General features: G+C 35.2%; 2 protein-coding genes across 2 annotated transcripts; both read left to right on the forward strand.

Moving 5' to 3' along the window:
* The first annotated feature begins 630 nt into the window (after window positions 1-630).
* LOC114193065 (O-fucosyltransferase family protein) lies at window positions 631-9,810 on the forward strand. Its single transcript, XM_028082764.2, has 12 exons — window positions 631-1,097; window positions 1,547-1,621; window positions 2,163-2,262; window positions 7,156-7,223; window positions 7,426-7,514; window positions 7,611-7,791; window positions 7,894-8,022; window positions 8,137-8,270; window positions 8,362-8,575; window positions 8,705-8,889; window positions 8,998-9,093; window positions 9,260-9,810. The coding sequence occupies exons 1-12, from the start codon at window positions 948-950 to the stop codon at window positions 9,420-9,422; spliced, it is 1,584 nt and encodes a 527-aa protein (XP_027938565.1). The 5' UTR covers window positions 631-947; the 3' UTR covers window positions 9,423-9,810.
* A 2,988-nt stretch (window positions 9,811-12,798) lies between these two features.
* On the forward strand, window positions 12,799-17,208 carry LOC146884375 (uncharacterized). The gene is made up of 2 exons (XM_085665957.1): window positions 12,799-12,921; window positions 16,453-17,208. The coding sequence occupies exons 1-2, from the start codon at window positions 12,799-12,801 to the stop codon at window positions 17,206-17,208; spliced, it is 879 nt and encodes a 292-aa protein (XP_085522083.1).
* The last annotated feature ends 301 nt before the right edge of the window (window positions 17,209-17,509 follow it).

Raw genomic sequence — 17,509 nt, forward strand, 5'->3', positions numbered from 1 at the left:
TTTCTCATCTTATATAATTAATAGAATAGTATAGATGTGAACATAATATTTAAGGGTTTGAAATTAATATAAAAAAGTATTGTTATTTTATATTTAGAGATTAAGTAGGACAGAGTGAGTAATACTTTGAAGATCAATTAAACTTTAAATATTATTTTATAATTGTTTTAAAATTTCATTTAAGTTGACTTCTAATAGTATGGATTAACTATTATTTACGACCGTTACTGTAATAAATGTGTAATTTTAATTTTGATTTAATTACTTATTTATTCAGTTGTTTTAATGTTTTAATACTATTATATATTTCACATCATTAATTGAAGTTGGCTTTTCAATACTATTTATTTATTGTTAACTATAAATTGTGAGATTTACTGCTATAAAGCTTTTATTTTAATTTGTTTAATTTCGAATTTATTTTTGTAACTGCAACATTTTTTAATTCTTGAACTTAAAGCATTCTGTTAGTCTTTATGATGTTATTTTAATCTCTTACATCACTAAATAATTAGTTAATCTAATGCGAAGTAAGTAAACATTTAATTTAAAAATAACAAAGTGACGCATATTACGGTGGCTAAATTCTGTGCTTAATATTAACAAAGAACACTCCGAATCTCATAATCCTAAGGAAAAAGACAGTCACTGTACAACCTTAAGAAAGGCCAAAAACCAGAAACCAAACCAAATACACCGTTCACTTTTGTTGTCACACTCTTCCATTTCAATTCACCATCACACTCTCTTCACTGTCTCTCACACCCACAACAAGTTTCACTACATAGATTCACACAAACAATACTTCTTCTCAGTCTCAATTTCATGTTTTCTTCTCTTCTTTCCCCAACTGAGTGCCGACACTCTTCTACTTCGTTATTATTTTTAATCGACAAAGGCTTTATCTTTGGGTTAAATCGGTGACCCAATAGGGAGAGAGGAGTGGAATGCAGAAGCGCAAGTGGATTCCGTTGGCGCTGCTGAGAAAGTTGCTCATTTCAGCCATATGCTGCATAGCGTTTGTGGCTCTCTTCTCTGTGCGCATACACATTGTTCCTTCCTCTAAGGATCACAGGTTCAACGACAAGATCTCCACGGTTTGTTTCGTCTTTTTCTTTGTTTGTTTTGGTTACTATGTTGTTATTCAATTCCATTGTTAAATTAAAATAAATGTTTAGGGCGTATTGCTGTACGGCTATACGAGGTACTTTGATTTTGTTTAGCGAGTTCCTTGACCCTTTTCAATGATGCAGAGTAAACAATTGTTAATTTTGTGGATATAATTTAGGATTGTTTTAGGGTTTTCCTGTTGTCACTGTTTTGTTTTGTTTTTGTTTTTTTTTTTATTTTTTTCAGTACTTTGTTGACTTGAAGACTTGCATTAAGAGTAACCAATCTGAAAATAGCTCTTTGGTTATGCTTTCTGTACTTTTTATAGTGAATTGGATTTTATTTCGGGAATTTTGTTTTTGGTGGTGTCGATTGATACCTTAATAATGTTAGTGATTTCTTGGCTAATCTGATGTTGTTTTTCAAATTTTGACAGGCTCAGGATCTGCACAGCTGGACGCGAGAGCTCGCACCGCCACATTTGTCCAAAGCTCCGGTTTCTACTCCCAAGGTTTGAGCTTCATGTGAACACTGTCAAGTGACTTATTTGGTGGTCTCTTGTGTTTGAAAGCTCAGAAAATGTGATAGAGAAACAAAATCATGTACAATAGCTTCATATCAAGCATACATTTTTATTCATTTATTATGAGATATGATGAAAACTGCATCCTCAAATGGTGTGGATAGAAAGGATTGAAGATTTGATGTGAAGGAAAATATAGATAGAGACAGGAAGAAAATAAGGTGGAAAAAGAAATAGAAGAGAATTTAGGTGTATGTTCTTTTTTTCCCTTTATTTATTTGCTCTCTGATACCCGCTAACCAGGTGGGGAACATTTTGTGTGCCATTATCATTTTTGTTTCTGTTGGTTCTTCTCATTGTTAATGTTTATGCATCTCATCTGATGTGTAATTATGTGACTTTAAACTTGTTTGATTTAGTTTTAGCACATGCCTAGAGATGTTGGTGTCTATCATGTTCATAGGAAGATATATTTAAATTATAAAAGCACTTATGTGCATTCATGTTTTCACTCCTCTTAATTTGACAGTTGAATGGTACAAGAGGGTACTTAGATTACCAGAAGTTGTGGAAGCCTCCATCAAATCGTGGGTTTTTGCCCTGTACAAAGCCCACTCCTAATTACACTAGTAAGGAACTTAAATTTTCCTATCAGGTTGTAATTATGTATTGTATTGGTACTTGTTCTAGCCAAGAGAAATGATGATCCCCTTTACCAAAGAACTCAGTGTGTGTTGTGTTTTCTGGGTCATTATCAACTCTCTTTACATCTAAATAGCCTTCGGGATTTGTAATTTTTGTGCTAAAATTAAGATCCATATCCCTAATTTTATGCCTTGCATTTATTGTTTATTTTCTTATTTTGGTGATTATTTGATCATAATTATTAGAATTTGCGATATTCTTTGACAATTTTGTTTCAAATTACGTATTTATTCCTGTTTAATTGTGATAAAATATTTCTATATTCATATAACAAATATATTCTTATTTATTTGTTAATATTTATGTTATTATATTCCTAATTTAGTCTTATTTGATAAGCCTTATTATGAGTAGGTTGAAATCCTACCAATCACTACACAACCCCAAAGTTTGAGCAATAAGACTTATTTTTAGGTTGGTCGGAATCCTACCTATCACTACACAACCCCAACCCCAAGTCTGAGTGAATAGACTTATTTTTAGGTAGGTCGGAATCCTACCTATCACTACACAGTCTCACCAAATCTTTCAGCATTAAGACTTATTTTAAGGTAGATTGGAATCCTACCTATCACTCCACAACCCCAAGTCTAAGTTATAAGACTTATGCCTTTAAGAGATAGGACCTACACCTACATGCCATTTGTCTTTTCACTTTCCGGGTACTTTCCACGTGTTTTTCTTGATTGGTGGACATTTGAAATGCTTCAAATTTTGTTGTTACACTTTTCTTATGTTTTCCTTCCTTAACATTCCCTCAATTCTTCACTTTTCGTCTTCCCAGGTATGCTACGCTTCTCTTTTCTTTCTTTTTTTTCCCTTGCTCATTCAAAGTCTCAATGGCTTATTCCATTTTTCTTCTCCATGGATTATTATGCAATGTATCCATGGGCCAAGCTTGATATTCTTAAGGAAACTACTTCATACACAGCAACCAAAAATGTTCACTCTTTTTGCCATGTCCAAGCACTAAGTCATTTTGGTGATGAGAAGGATGTAGAGGTTCTTCATTGTTCCCCTTGAATGAGATGAATGTTGCTCTGCATTCCAACAGTTGGTCCTTTTAACGAGCCTTTCATTTTCTATGCCCACACTTAAGCTTTGTCCCAATGGCGAACACTTTCTTTTATTTTCTTTTTGGGTTTAAATTGTTTGTTAGAACTTTGTTGGCCTTTGTGAATGGTGTTAGTGGTAAAGGTCTTCTAACCCTATTCCAGTCCACATAAATCCTTCAAAGGCAAATTTTTGAAGATTCGTGCCCCAAACAATAATACTGATTTGTTAGATGGTTTTCCATTGTATTGGACTTCAAGGATTAATCTCCCTTGTTTAGAAAATACACATAGGGTAATGTATTTACAATAATGAGAATGTGGGCTAAGCCCAAATACAAATGAATATGTAAAAAATAACATAATTAACATAGGGACTATGTTTCCCTAATAACATGAAACACAATATATCTAACACTTCCTCTCAAGCTGGTCCATATAAATCATTCCTACTAAGCTTGTTACAAATATAATCAATTCTTGGTCCCCGTAAAGACTTAGTGAAAATATATGCTAACTGATCATTTGAATTACAAACTCAGTGTTGGTGTCTCTAGATACAATCTTCTCTCGAATGAAATGTCAGACAATCTCAATGTGTTTGGTCCTCTCTTGAAAGACAAAATTAAAACTGATATGAAAAGAAGCCTGATTGTCACATATAAGTGTCATTTGAGTGACATATATCAAATCCAACTTTGATAGCAAAAGCTTACCTGCAAACAGATTTCCCTGATGGTAATGGGACGAGCTCCCAAGTTTCATATTTTGAAGAGCACTTAGTTCATCTAGCATGCCTCACCTAACTAGGATGGGCTAAGGTATCACTAACAAATTTAGGAATGAACACAAAAGAAATAAACTAAAGACAAGTATAAAATGGTGAAAATAATCTATGGTAATTTAAAGTAATATAATGTGGAGAGGGATTACAAGTAGAACATATACCTTTATGAAGAACAATTGGAAGGTCAGACTTAGTTGTTGGAGCCAAAGGAGACAAAATAGTTGGAACTTGAAATGAGTTACTTGTTGGTTGTTGGGAATGATGTCTTCTACTAGAAACCTGAAGTGGTGGTGGAGGAGGAGAATTTGAAGGTGGACTAGGCATAATTGGAGGATCATAGACAATATTAACTGTTGTAGACAGAGATACATCAAAAGAAGAACCCTTAAAGTAAAAAGAAGACTCATTTAAGGTGACTTCTGCGGAAGTAAAATAACAGTTAAGAGAAGGAGAGAAACACTTACATACTTTTTGTGATCGAGTAAATCCTAGAAAAACACATTTGTGTGATCTAGGAGATAACTTATCAAGACTAGGACTAAAATTATGCACAAAACATGTAGATCCAAAAACTCTACTAGGTAAGGGGTGTAGAGGTGCATGAGGAAATAAAATAGAATGAGAAATTTTGTTATTTAAAACCAAAGATGACATGCGGTTAATAAGATAACATGTAGTAAGAATAACATCACCCCAAAAATCTTGAGGAACCTCTTCATAATTAAAAGTGTGCGAGGATGTCTATTCCCAAACTGAGTTTTAATTTCATTATAAAAGGATTGAAATATAGAAAATAACTCAAAACGATTTTTCACTAAAAAAACCAAGTGCATCTGGAACAATCATCAATAAAAGTAACAAAATACTGAAAAACCTAAATTAAACTTAACACGACTAGGTCTCCAAATGTTAAAATGAACTAAGATAAAGAGAACAAAGCACGTTGTGAGACCTAGAGGAAAAGAACTACGACTATGTTTCCTAATTGACATGATTCACAACAAATTAGATAAATTGGACAAACTGGGAACAAACTGTTGCAATTTGGCAAGACTGGGATGACCTAACTGAGCAAGAAGAAGAGATGGAGACTCCATAACTGTGCCAACATGTGTAGAAGGGTAGAGATGATAAAAGCCATGAGACTCACATCCAGTGTCAATTATTTGTCCGAACTCCAGTCCGGTAAACAAACAGAATCTTTGGTGAAAGAAATAACACAATCAAGAGAATGGGGTTAGACAACTAATGGATAATAAGTTAAAGGGGGACCCAGGGACATAAAGATCATTATCAATGGTTAAAAATGGAAAAAGATTAATAGTACCAACATCATGAGATAAGACCCTAGACCCATCAGCCATTGTAATTGTAGGTAAATTATCCAGAGAGGATAAAGAAGAAAACAAAGATTTGTTACCAGTAATGTGATATGTGGCACCACAAAAACCCAAGGTCCAAGAGAAGAAGATCGAGTTAGGCCAACAAAAGATATACATGTGTGTGCAACATAAGCCGTGGAATTAGAGTTCTGACAATCCTCATGCCATTTGAGAAATTAATTGAAAAGAATAGATTGGGATATGCTATCAAAAGAGGCAGCGGAAGAAGCCATGGAGAGAGAAAACCCTAAAACTCCAATCCAGATTATATGATCCTTCGTAGCATAAACAAAAATAATCAAAGAAGAACGTAGAAAGAAAGACAAGAATGGAGACGCCACAATCTAACAAATTGATGAGTCAATGAAGATTCGCAACAAAGATTTCAATCTTTGATAAGATCTTGTGTTCTACTAAGAGAATCCTTTGCCAAATTACTAATGAGTATTCTTACGAACATCTTACACCTTACCCCATTTGTGTCCTCCACTAATCAGCATTTGTGCTCTGAACACCTTCACATGAGCTACAATTTCATGTTCATGGGAAGGTGTTCACCTTTGGTGTGACATAATGTGGAGGTATGGGCTCTCCTAGTATGTCCATCGAAAAAAGCTTAAAATCCTCTGTTTCATCCAACTCTTGTTGTCCTCCTTCCTGTTTTCAAATTAATCTCGTCATTTCTCCTCCTCAACTCCTCTTGCTCTTTTAAGGATGCCTCTACTAAACGTCGATACTCCTCCCCCATCCTTTGAAAATTCCTCCAGGGCTCGTTAGGCTTCCATCGCTTGCTGCCTAGCTTCCAACCCCTGTCTCTATAATTCCTCTACCATAATTTTGGGAATAATCCAAGTGTGAGTCTAAGTTCCACATTGGGTAGAAATAACAAAGTTAAACACCATATAAGAAAAAAAAACCCAAAAACCCAATGCCTCGAGGTTTTGGGTTAAAAGTGGTGTCAATCATTTATGTGGGTTGGACTGATGTCAGATATATATAATCTCTCTCTAATGAACCTTCTTGGAAAAATCTCAACAATCATGACATTTTGTATTGCTTGGCTTTCTGGCTCTCCCTCCGATGCCACCACACTCCTTGTTCCCCTCATCTTACTATCTTGTGGTTCAGGAATAATTTTACCTACCCCATAGTGGATGCAAAAATGTTCTAGCCAAGAGAGATGATGATCCCCTTTGCTAGAGCACTCGGTGTGTGTTGTCTTTTCTAGGTCATTATTAGCTCTTTTCACATTTGAATATCCTTTGGGGCTTGTAATTTTTATGCTAAAATTGAGATCCATCTCCCTAATTTTTTGCCTTGCACTTATCCTTTATTTCCTTGTTTTGTCAATTATTTGGTCCTACTTGTATTAGAATTTGTTATATTGTTTGACAGATTTGTTCCAGATTAGGTATTTAGTCCTGTTTAATTGTGATAAAATCTTTCTATATTCATATAACAAAGATATATTCTCATTTATTTTTTAATATTCGTGTTATTATATTCCTAATTTAGTCTTATGTGATAAGCCTTATTTTGAGTAGGTCAGAATCCTAACTTTCACTACAGTACTAAAAGTAATAAATGTTTATTCAGCTCCTGCAGAGTCGCGAGGATATCTTTTAGTACACACAAATGGTGGGCTCAACCAAATGCGTTCTGGGGTCAGACCTCTGTCTCTCACTAAGTTTCTCCCATGTTCATACTAATAGTATTATTGCAAAGTTATTTGTTGAAATTTTGACTTGCATAATTGATTGCTATGATGGATGGCAATCAATGAGGACCATGGAATGTCAAAATTGTTAATTTTGAATGCCCTTTTCCGTTGTATTTTGTACCTGAAGATTTGTTCCTTTGCTGCAGATATGTGATATGGTAGCAGTGGCTCGTATAATAAATGCCACTCTTGTAATTCCAGAACTTGATAAAAGATCATTTTGGCAAGATACTAGGTATTTTCAATTCTGCGATTTACAATTATTTTTCTTTTGTGCCTTCTCTCTCTGTATTGGATTTTCACTTAATTGAATTTTATAATTTTCTTTCAGCAATTTCTCTGATGTTTTTGATGAAGAGCATTTTATGAATTCTCTAGCTAATGATGTAAAAATCATTAAAAAACTCCCCAACGATCTGGTTAACGAAACCAAAGTGGTCAAACAATTCATAAGCTGGTCTGGCATGGATTACTACGAGAATGAGATTGCTAGCTTGTGGGAAGAATACCAAGTATGTATGTTGGAAGTCTATTGTTTTATACAGTTTTGTATTCTGTTTATTTTCCTTCTTTCTAATATTGTGGAATCATCTAATTATTTGCAACACCTTAAGGTTATTCGAGCTTCCAAATCTGATTCACGATTAGCAAACAACAATCTACCTCCCGACATTCAGAAGCTTCGATGCCGGGCTTGTTACGAAGCACTTCGCTTCTCTCCTCGCATTGAACAACTGGGAAAAGTATATAAAGAGATCTGAACTCTTGTTGGTTTCTTTGTTTTTTAGTCTCCTCATTGAGCTTGTACTCTAATATTTTTTTCTTATCATTCTTTAATGTTTTCTATATCCTTGTAGTTGTTGGTGGAGAGGATGAGGTCATTTGGTCCTTACATTGCGCTGCACTTGCGTTACGAGAAGGATATGCTTGCATTTAGTGGCTGCACCCATGATTTATCTCTTGTTGAAGCTGAAGAACTACGAATGATCAGGTACGGAACTATGACACTTCAACTCGCTTAATTGAATCTCATGTCTTCTCTCATATATAGTGGTTGGAAATTATCACGTGCCAACATGTAGGGAGAACATTTCCTATTGGAAAATAAAGGAGATTGATCCAATAGAACAGAGGTCCAAAGGGTTTTGCCCCTTAACTCCAAAGGAAGTTGGGATTTTTCTTACTGCTCTTGGATACCCATCAACAACTCCTATATATATTGCTGCTGGAGAGATATATGGGGGCGAGTCCCACATGGCTGAATTGCGTTCCCGGTATCCATTGTTGATGAGCAAGGTAAGGAATTGCAATACTGTGTTTCAATATGTTTGTATATAACCTACTTTTCTCAATCATTTTTAGTGAATAGTTCAGTCAAACATTAGTATTTTTGTATATAACCTACCTGTGATTGATTGTTTTCAGGAAAAGTTGGCATCCATAGAAGAGCTTGAACCTTTTTCCAATCATGCATCCCAAATGGCTGCTCTTGACTATATTGTATCTATTGAAAGTGATGTATTCATACCTTCTTATTCTGGAAACATGGCAAAGGCTGTTGAGGGTCATCGTCGTTTTCTTGGACGTGGAAGAACAATATCTCCCGACAAGTAAGGCTGTCATTTTGCAGATCAACTTCTGTTTATTAAATTGTCGGATAAACTCTTCAAAATTATCCATTACAAAGTTGTTGTGTCTGTGTCTTCTCATTTACCTAGGAAAGTCCTCGTTCGCCTGTTTGATAAACTAGATCAGGGACTAATCACGGAGGGGAAGAAACTATCAAATAGGATTATTGATCTCCACAGAAGACGGTACGTAACTGGAAAATTCTTCATTTTTCATTTCAATTAATTTTATGGATGCTAAAGTATGTATATTCATATATAATGTGTTTATGGTTCTTTCATTTTTATAACCATAAGTGATAAATCTATGGAAAAATTGTATGATTTTTGATTTGTTGCATGTATTGCACAGACTTGGTTCTCCCAGAAAGAGAAAAGGGCCAATTTCTGGGACAAAGGGCATGGAAAGGTTCCGGTCAGAAGAAACCTTTTATGCTAATCCCTTACCTGATTGTTTATGCCGGACAGAACAACCACCACCACCACCACCTCTAAACACCTCTCACATTGTTTGATTGATGAAATACTGAACTTTTTCCGTGGAAATTCCGCTTGGTGAAAAAGGGTGGCACATGAGTTTGAGCATAAGATGAAGATCTGATGTGCATGTTGAAGGCATGGTGATGTGGTGACAGAGTGTATATACCGGTATCACTGTTACAATTATCCTTTAATTGGGGGCTGGGAATAAAGGAGGTGAAAAAAAGGGAAAACAAAATCCAAATTAGGGTTTTGATATAAAGAATTAGATTGGGATGAGTAGTTATAGGGTGAGACGGAGATTTGAGATCACTGGATTGATTTGTTCTGTGAAACATTACTTCATTATAAAGGCCAAGGATCTCTATAACCTGTTATTGTAATTCTTCTTCACTAATCTCACATGATTTCACATTTTTTTAATTTGTTCTTGTTGATCACAACAAAAAGCAAAAATCTTTATTTTTATCTCTGGTATACGTTGGCCCTTATCTTACATTTGAAACAAAACACGCGCAATAAATATATACAATTAAAAAGTTAAAATTGATTTTAATTAGAGTAATTGTAATTGGTTTACATGCTTATAATTTATTTTCTATATATTAATTTTGAATAATCGTAAAATTATTTACTTATAGATATCTCAAAAGACAAAAATAATAAAATGTATTTTATACTTTTATAAATACCGATTATATTGTATTAACATTATAAAATAAATTTATATTTATTAATAATAAATTGAAATAAATGAAGAAAATATGATAAAATAATTGTTAATGAATAAAAAAGAAAAAAAAAGAGAAGACAGTTTTATATAAAATATGTAAAAGTAATTTATAATTAATTTAATAAATAATTATATTATAAGAGATAAAACTGAAATTATGAAATATAAATACAAAATAAAAAATTATATATCTATAACAATATATAAAAATGATTCTCTCTTTAGTGTCCACGTTTTGAAATACCAATTTTATCCTTTAAAATATAATTATTTATTAAATTTTTGAAAATTGACTGTTACTTTTACAAACTATTTTATAAAATCGTCTATATATGCTCTCCTCTTTTTCTCTATTTATCAATCTTTATTCTCTCATCTTTTCTGGTATATTTTACTTTATTTTTAATAAATATAATTTTATTTTATATATTAACTTAATAACATTATATTATCATTACCTACTAATATAATATCACATATATTTAAAAAATGCATACACATGCTGAAAGAAAAATAATTAAAGAATTAAAGACATAAAAACAAAATTAAAGAAAAATAATTATATTATAATAAAATGTTTTGCACACAAAATATATGTCAAATTGTCCAAATAATAAAACATGTCTCTCATATATTTTTAATTTTTTTTAAAAAGTATGTTATTATTAATAAATAATAAAACATAAAATTAAATATAATAAAGAATAATTTTTTTTATATTTTCTCTCTTCTTGCCTCTTAAGTTATTTATGGTTTATATTATTCTCTCACTTCTCCCACAAGTTCTCCTGTTGTTTACGAAGAAAAAAGAAAGTTAAATCCAAACTTATTATTTTCGTTCTTATTTTTCACTTGTATTGTTCTATTCCTTTAAAAAAAAGTAATTTTTTATTGTCATACTTTGAAATATTACTTTCATATCTTTTTTTATAAATGAGTCTTTTGAATAGTTGTTTTTATAATGAATATAACCTTTTTTAGTGACTTGATTATCGTAGTTTTTTTCATTTAGTAATCAAATAACTATGAACTGTTTTACCCCAATTGTAACTTGAAAACCCGTCTATATTGTCCAAAACAGTACAAAAAATATTACTAACAGTTTTTTAATTCCTAGGAAAGTAAAGGATCACAAAACAAACAAAAATATATAAACGACATACATTATTAACGTCATCAAAGTCACTCTGTTCCACACTCTTAATAATTTCAATAACATTTTCAATTGTTATTAATTTGTCTTTCAGAAGTGAACCGACTACCCCCACAAACATTTTTATCACATTCTACATCTAACCCAACAACGCCCAATCCTAAAGACATGCAAATGTCAACGCAACTAAATGGAATAGATTATTTCATGACACGAAACGATTCGTGAGCAGGTAACCTGTAAGATCCGGGAAAATTAAATAGTTATTTAATTAATTATTTAATTAGAACGGGTAGCGAGAACATTTAAAGCAATAAATGCGATGAATTGTGACCTGAAAGAGTACTAGCTCAAGTGGTAGAGAGTACTTTATTGTGCGTGAGGACTTGGGTTCGAGTCCTATGTGTGCCAATTGGATGTTATTTAAATTATGTGTTTTTATGTGCTTATATATTGAACTCGTGTGGATGATGATAAACTCTTACAATTGTGGGATTTAGCATGAAATAAGGATTGGTTGAGTGGTTTGGGCTTTGGCTTGGTATGTGCATGGGAGGGGGTTCAAACCTTGGTGAGAACTAAATAATTCCTTTTTGCCAAATTTTCTTGTGCATGAATGTGGAAGGGTTAGAAACTTAGCAGCCAAGAGGGAGGCAACTTAAGGGCTGGAAAACAGAGGGTAATTAAGCAATTTTGATTAGCTTTTGTGTTATTTTTAATTAAAATTCGTGCAAGTCACTCAAGGGACAATTAAGTAAGGGTGTTAGTGGAAGAGAAGGTTAAAAGAGGGGGAAAATAGCAATTAGGGTCGTGGGTATCATAAGAGAAGTAATTTTCAGAGGATTAGGGCTGATAGAGTAAGGCATTGAGGCTGAGATTGAAAAGGTTGGAGTGGGAAGTCAAGGCTAGAGAGGTTTTGGTGAAGGGAGAAGCACAACAACTCGAATTTAGCAAGGAATCCAGGTAAGGGGAGTTGTTTTTACATGCTATTTATCGTGTATACCATTTTGTGCCTTGTACGACCATATGCGCATGAATTCTCTGCTTGTTATGCGTTGTTTTCGCGTTTTCTGGGTTCTGCCCAGAAACCGCCTGGCGGGCATGCATGTGCCGCCAGGCGGTTCATCAGTTTGTGTGTGGAATTGGCTTCTGATGGCTTGAACCGCCTGGCAGGGATGAATATCCGCCAGGCGGCGCAACAGTGTTGTGTTTTTCTGTTGGTTTGCGTTTTGTGCAGGGGGATTGGGACTTCAGATTGCGATTTTATCCATTTAATAACATGAACTGGTTAAAATTGGGGTCTGATGGTGCTTGAGAATACCCTTTATGATTTTACATGGATAAACTTGGATTATTGGAATGGGTAGAATCCGAATTGGGTTATTAGGGTTCATGGTGTGTATGAATTTGAGCATATATGTCAAAGGAAATTGGGTTAGCAAATTAGGTGTGATTCATTGGGTGATATTGTTTGTGAAGTATAGATCAAATTATGGACAACTTGGCTTATCACGTGTACTGTAACATGGAGATTTTCTGGGTTCTGGTGTACCGCCTAGCGGTACTCCGCTTGCCGCCAGGCGATGACGAGGACAGTGGCACAAGATGCTGTGTTGGTTTTGGTTGGTCGCGAGGGAAGAGGTTGGGAGTGAGTTGGAAATGAAGTTTAGGTCGAGGAAAATGGAAGAGACACGGGTACTTAATGTCCTTATAGTGGAGACAATAGGAGAATTAAAGATATTGAGTTTTTACTAAGTATATTAGGCTGGAATGCTAACTTGTAAGTATGAGGTGTAAATGTGTAGGATATGAACTAGGAAATGTCGAGAACCTGGAGGCCTTGAGATAAGAATGTGTAATTGGTAAGAAAAATTAAAGGAAAGAAACACCAGTGTACATAGTGTTAAAGAATGTGAAATGGTATATCTTAATGATGCGTGTGAGGATGATAAACTAGTGACTAGTGAAAAGTGTATGAGCCACTTATGTCTTAGAGGATTGGTAAGGATATTGATAATCATACCTCGCGGGGAATGGGGGAATTTGGTGGGTATAGGTTGTAAGTAATTGAACCGTTGTAATGTCATAATTAGATTTGACTACCATTAAGAGAGGGTGCATCGAAAACTTAGAATGCTTGGGGTATAAATCAGATGGTATAGAGTGCTTAAACCAGCAGCTTTTCGCTATTGACATAGCGCCTGGCGACTCGAGTAAGTGCGCCAGGCGATAGGGACAGCAGGGAGGAGATCTGCATCGCGTGGCGCCTGGCGGCAAGGGTATGCCCGCCCGGCGGTGGTTGAAATACAGTGGCACTGGAAGGGCGCTGGCGCCTGGCGGGGAGTGAATACCGCCAGGCGGTCTGGAGCAATTTCGCCTGGCGGCGTGTGGGCCGGGCCAGGCGGAAACGCTGTTGTACTTGCATTTGGTGTGTTGTTTTGTTAAGCTGACAATGATGCTTGGATCGGGAGATGCTGTGCCATGAGCGGGTAGGTTCATGGATGGTGTGACATGTGATGATATGAGCGAGGAGGTTCATATCAAGTTACTCTCACGTGGGGATACGAGCGGGGAGGTTCGTATGTTCCGTGCTCACGTTGAGAGATGCCACGTGCGGGGAGGTACGGGGGCTGGTGGATCACATGTGTTGGACTACGGGTGGGTAGGTCCGTAGAGCAGGACTACGAGCGGGGAGGTTCGTAGAGGCAGGACCACGAGCGGGCAGGTTCGTGTGAGCATCAGATTCTCGAGTTCAAGGTTAACCAATTGTGTGACTTGAAGACTGTTAAGTCTTGGGGTTAGGGTCTTGGCCAAGATTTATAGATAATGATTAAGATTGGGTAAATGATATATCCTGTAATTACTTGCTTATTATTTGGTTTTCTCAGCTCACCCTTTCTGTTTGTGTGTGGCAATGATCGTGTAATCCGTTACACGGGAGCAGATGTTGATACAGGTGGTGCTGAGGATGCTCAGATGGCGGAGTGAGGGCTAGCATGGGAGTAGTGCTAGGGTTTTATTAAATTGTAAATTTATGTTTTAAATGCAATTTTGGGAACTTGTAATGAATTATGAGTCCGTTATGAGTTTCGGCGCGATAACTTAATGAAATAAATTTTCCCGCGTTGGGAATTTTATCGAGATGATTATTTAATGAAAATGTTTATTTTTAAATATTTTTTTTTAAGTAATATTCCTTAGGGATGTTACATAACCAACACTTCAACATCTCAAACAAAAGATGGTTACATATTTGTAATGATTTTCCTATGTGCAAACACCACTTGAATGGTGTATCCTCAATCCTTGCACGATGGTTGTCCAATATCAATCCATTCATTTCGGCAATGCACTTTCTGTAACAAAATGTACACAATTGAGCCTAACAATCAATGAAATGCCAAAAATTAATACTTCATTTAACTTTTAACACAAATAATCACAACAAAATATACAAATAACACCATGCCAATACCTTCTCATTACATTGGAATTGACTAGCCATAACGTTTTCATATCATTGTATTACAAAAAACTCACCTTCAATGTGATTGTACAAAATAGTAACACAACTAGAGCACGTTTGTTACACAACACGGAATAAAACCACCAAATTACAACCAATGAAACAACAACGCACTTCTGCTGAACCACCAAAATTGAACAAGCCCTTCTCTTATTTATGTTTATGTTTTGTTCTCGATTGCCATTAATGTTAATTGTTGTTTATCTCATTTAATGAAAAAAAGAAAGAAAAACCCATTCTCTTTCTCGTTTTCATTTTTTTGGTGCTATTCCATGGGAAAATTATAGCAAATTAATGAATTATGGAGGGGATTAAAATTATTGAAACCCCAAATTCAAGAAACCCTAACCCTAATTAAAATCCCTTTCGAACCCTTCTTCATTTTGCTTTGAAATCGAATGGCATGTCACTGACGGCGGAGCTATGCGTTTGGCTTGATTCGGTATCTGTCACTGGTGCGGCAAGTGCGGTGTTGATGTCACGGAGGTGCCCAACACGAGTGGTTCGCAAGATATCGTCGCTTAAGGACCATTTCACGAGTGGTTCGCATTGGTTATAGCGATGGTTTCATCGCGGAGGTTCGCAGTAGTGCAAACAGTGGTCGTTCGCTCGAGTTGGTGACTTTGGTTCACCGTTTGAGGGGTTGCGCTATGGAGATAGAGGTTCGTAGGGCAGGAGTTGCCGTCATGATGCGATGACGCGTTCACTGTGATGGCTCGCAAAGTTGCGATGTTGGTCACGTCTACAAGGGTCACGATGTTGCATCGGAGGTGCTCACGGTGCTCGATCAGCGTGGTGGTGGTCTGCGTTATGCGTAGCAACGGTGAACGACAATTTTGCGAGCGGATATTTTGTGTCGTCGGTAATGGCAGTGGAGGGTTTGCATCTGCTTGCTTTTTTGTTCTCTTGTGATGGGACGTGATTTCGCTCACAGTTAAGAGTCGTAGTTGTTGCCAGCATCGGTCAGTTCTTGATATGCGCAATAATGGTGGGTTTTCACGCTGCTGTATGTGGTGGTTCGCGCAACATTAATGTTGGTGGATGATGGTCACATTTTGGTGGCCTGTGTTTTGCACCCTAATGGCCCACGTTTGCACCAGATTTTTTTTGAATTTTTTTTAGATTAAAAAGAAAATAATAAAATTAAAAAAATAATAATAATAATAATAATTATTATTATGATTTCATGCATTATATAATTTTATTATATTTTTGTTAAGCATGATATAATTTTATATAATTGTTAGCTCACATATCGTGGGTACAATTGTATGAAATTTTGTGGGAATGATATAATTTAATTATCTTATTAATTAATTTGATATTACATTAATATTAATCATACCCTATCAGTATTTTATTATTAATGTATTTTATTTTTCTTGATACAATGTATTTTTTGAATTTTATTATGTCAATTATTTGTCTTGTACCCTATCGATATTAGATTTCTTTTGACATGAGATGTGCATTTTATTTTTTATTCTAATTATATTTCTTATTTATTATGATTCAGGACCTTAGGCGGGATCATAGTAAATGAGAAATAATTTGATATTATAGGCATATCTTGTTGTGTATTCAGAAACATTTATTTTGTTTATTTACACAATAAGTGTGTATTAAATGTTTCTTTGTTATTTTTGATACCAGCTTCTTTTGCCTATGTCATTGACTTCGGTCAAAACTTTAAATGGGACAAATTTTGAGGACTGGAAAGAATCTTTAGATTTGTATCTGGCAATTACTAACATAGACTTTTGCTTGAGAGAAGCAAAACCTTCAACTCTTACCCCTGAGTCCACTACTGTCCAGAGAGCTTCTCGTGAAAAGTGGGAACACTCAAACAGGGTGTGCCTGATGGTGATGAGATACACCATGGAGAAGTCTATTCGACAGAGCATCCCGGATAATGACAATGCTAAGGATTTTATGAGATCAGTTGGTGAGAAGTTTAAGACTTTTGACAAAGCTCAAAAGGGTCAATATCTGTCACTTTTTGAGAAGACCAAATATGATGGTGTTAGTGGTGTTCGTGAGCATATGATGAAGCTTGTGCACTATTATAACAAACTCAAATCTCTAAAGGTAGAGCTTGGTGATAGTTACTTGATTTGGCAAGTTATGAAATCTCTTCCTTCTCAGTTTGATGTGTTGAAGATTTCTTACAACACTCAGAGGGAGGAATGGACAATTGATGAAAGGATAACTATTATTTCTCAAGAGGAAGCATCGATTAAAAAGACCAAGACTCATAGTGTGCAGTTCACAGCTACTACTTTTGGCACTAAACCTGTGAAAAAAGGATTCAAAGGTAAATCTCGTCCTGAAAAGGGGAACATAGGGAAAACATCAGTGGTTTTGGAATGTAAGAAGAAGTACTTCAAGGAGAATTTGTGCCTATTATAAGAAATTTGGGCACAAGCTGATGTGACCCCAATAAAGCTTATAAGATTGGGTCAACGCCTAGGCCCATTCCTTTAAATTTCCTTTAATTTTTCTTTTATTTTAATTAAATAATTTTTTTTCTAATTAGGTTTGTTTTGCTAATTACAGCCCATTTTCCAAGCTGGTCATTTCTTTAAGTGTTGGCATTGGGCCTGCGACCCAATTCTTCTCCACACTAAGTGAAACACTTGCCATTACATTGTTGTTCAGCATTTGGCTAAAGCTTCATGTCTTACGGCCCAATTCATTCAATCACGTGCGG

The sequence above is a fragment of the Vigna unguiculata genome, chromosome 8 (genome assembly GCF_037176805.1).
Source record: "Vigna unguiculata cultivar grain cowpea cultivar isolate G323 ecotype 2 chromosome 8, ASM3717680v1, whole genome shotgun sequence".
Classification (NCBI taxonomy): Eukaryota; Viridiplantae; Streptophyta; class Magnoliopsida; order Fabales; family Fabaceae; genus Vigna; species Vigna unguiculata.

Excerpts from the sequence above, each read along its gene's own strand:
- LOC114193065 (XM_028082764.2), top strand. The coding sequence starts at position 948 with ATGCAGAAGCGCAAGTGGATTCCGTTGGCGCTGCTGAGAAAGTTGCTC. Across the intron at positions 1,622-2,162 it reads CTCCGGTTTCTACTCCCAAG|TTGAATGGTACAAGAGGGTA; the intron begins GTTTGAGCTTCA and ends TTAATTTGACAG. Across the intron at positions 7,224-7,425 it reads TCAACCAAATGCGTTCTGGG|ATATGTGATATGGTAGCAGT; the intron begins GTCAGACCTCTG and ends CCTTTGCTGCAG.
- LOC146884375 (XM_085665957.1), top strand. The coding sequence starts at position 12,799 with ATGGAGATTTTCTGGGTTCTGGTGTACCGCCTAGCGGTACTCCGCTTG. Across the intron at positions 12,922-16,452 it reads CGCGAGGGAAGAGGTTGGGA|CTTCTTTTGCCTATGTCATT; the intron begins GTGAGTTGGAAA and ends TTTTGATACCAG.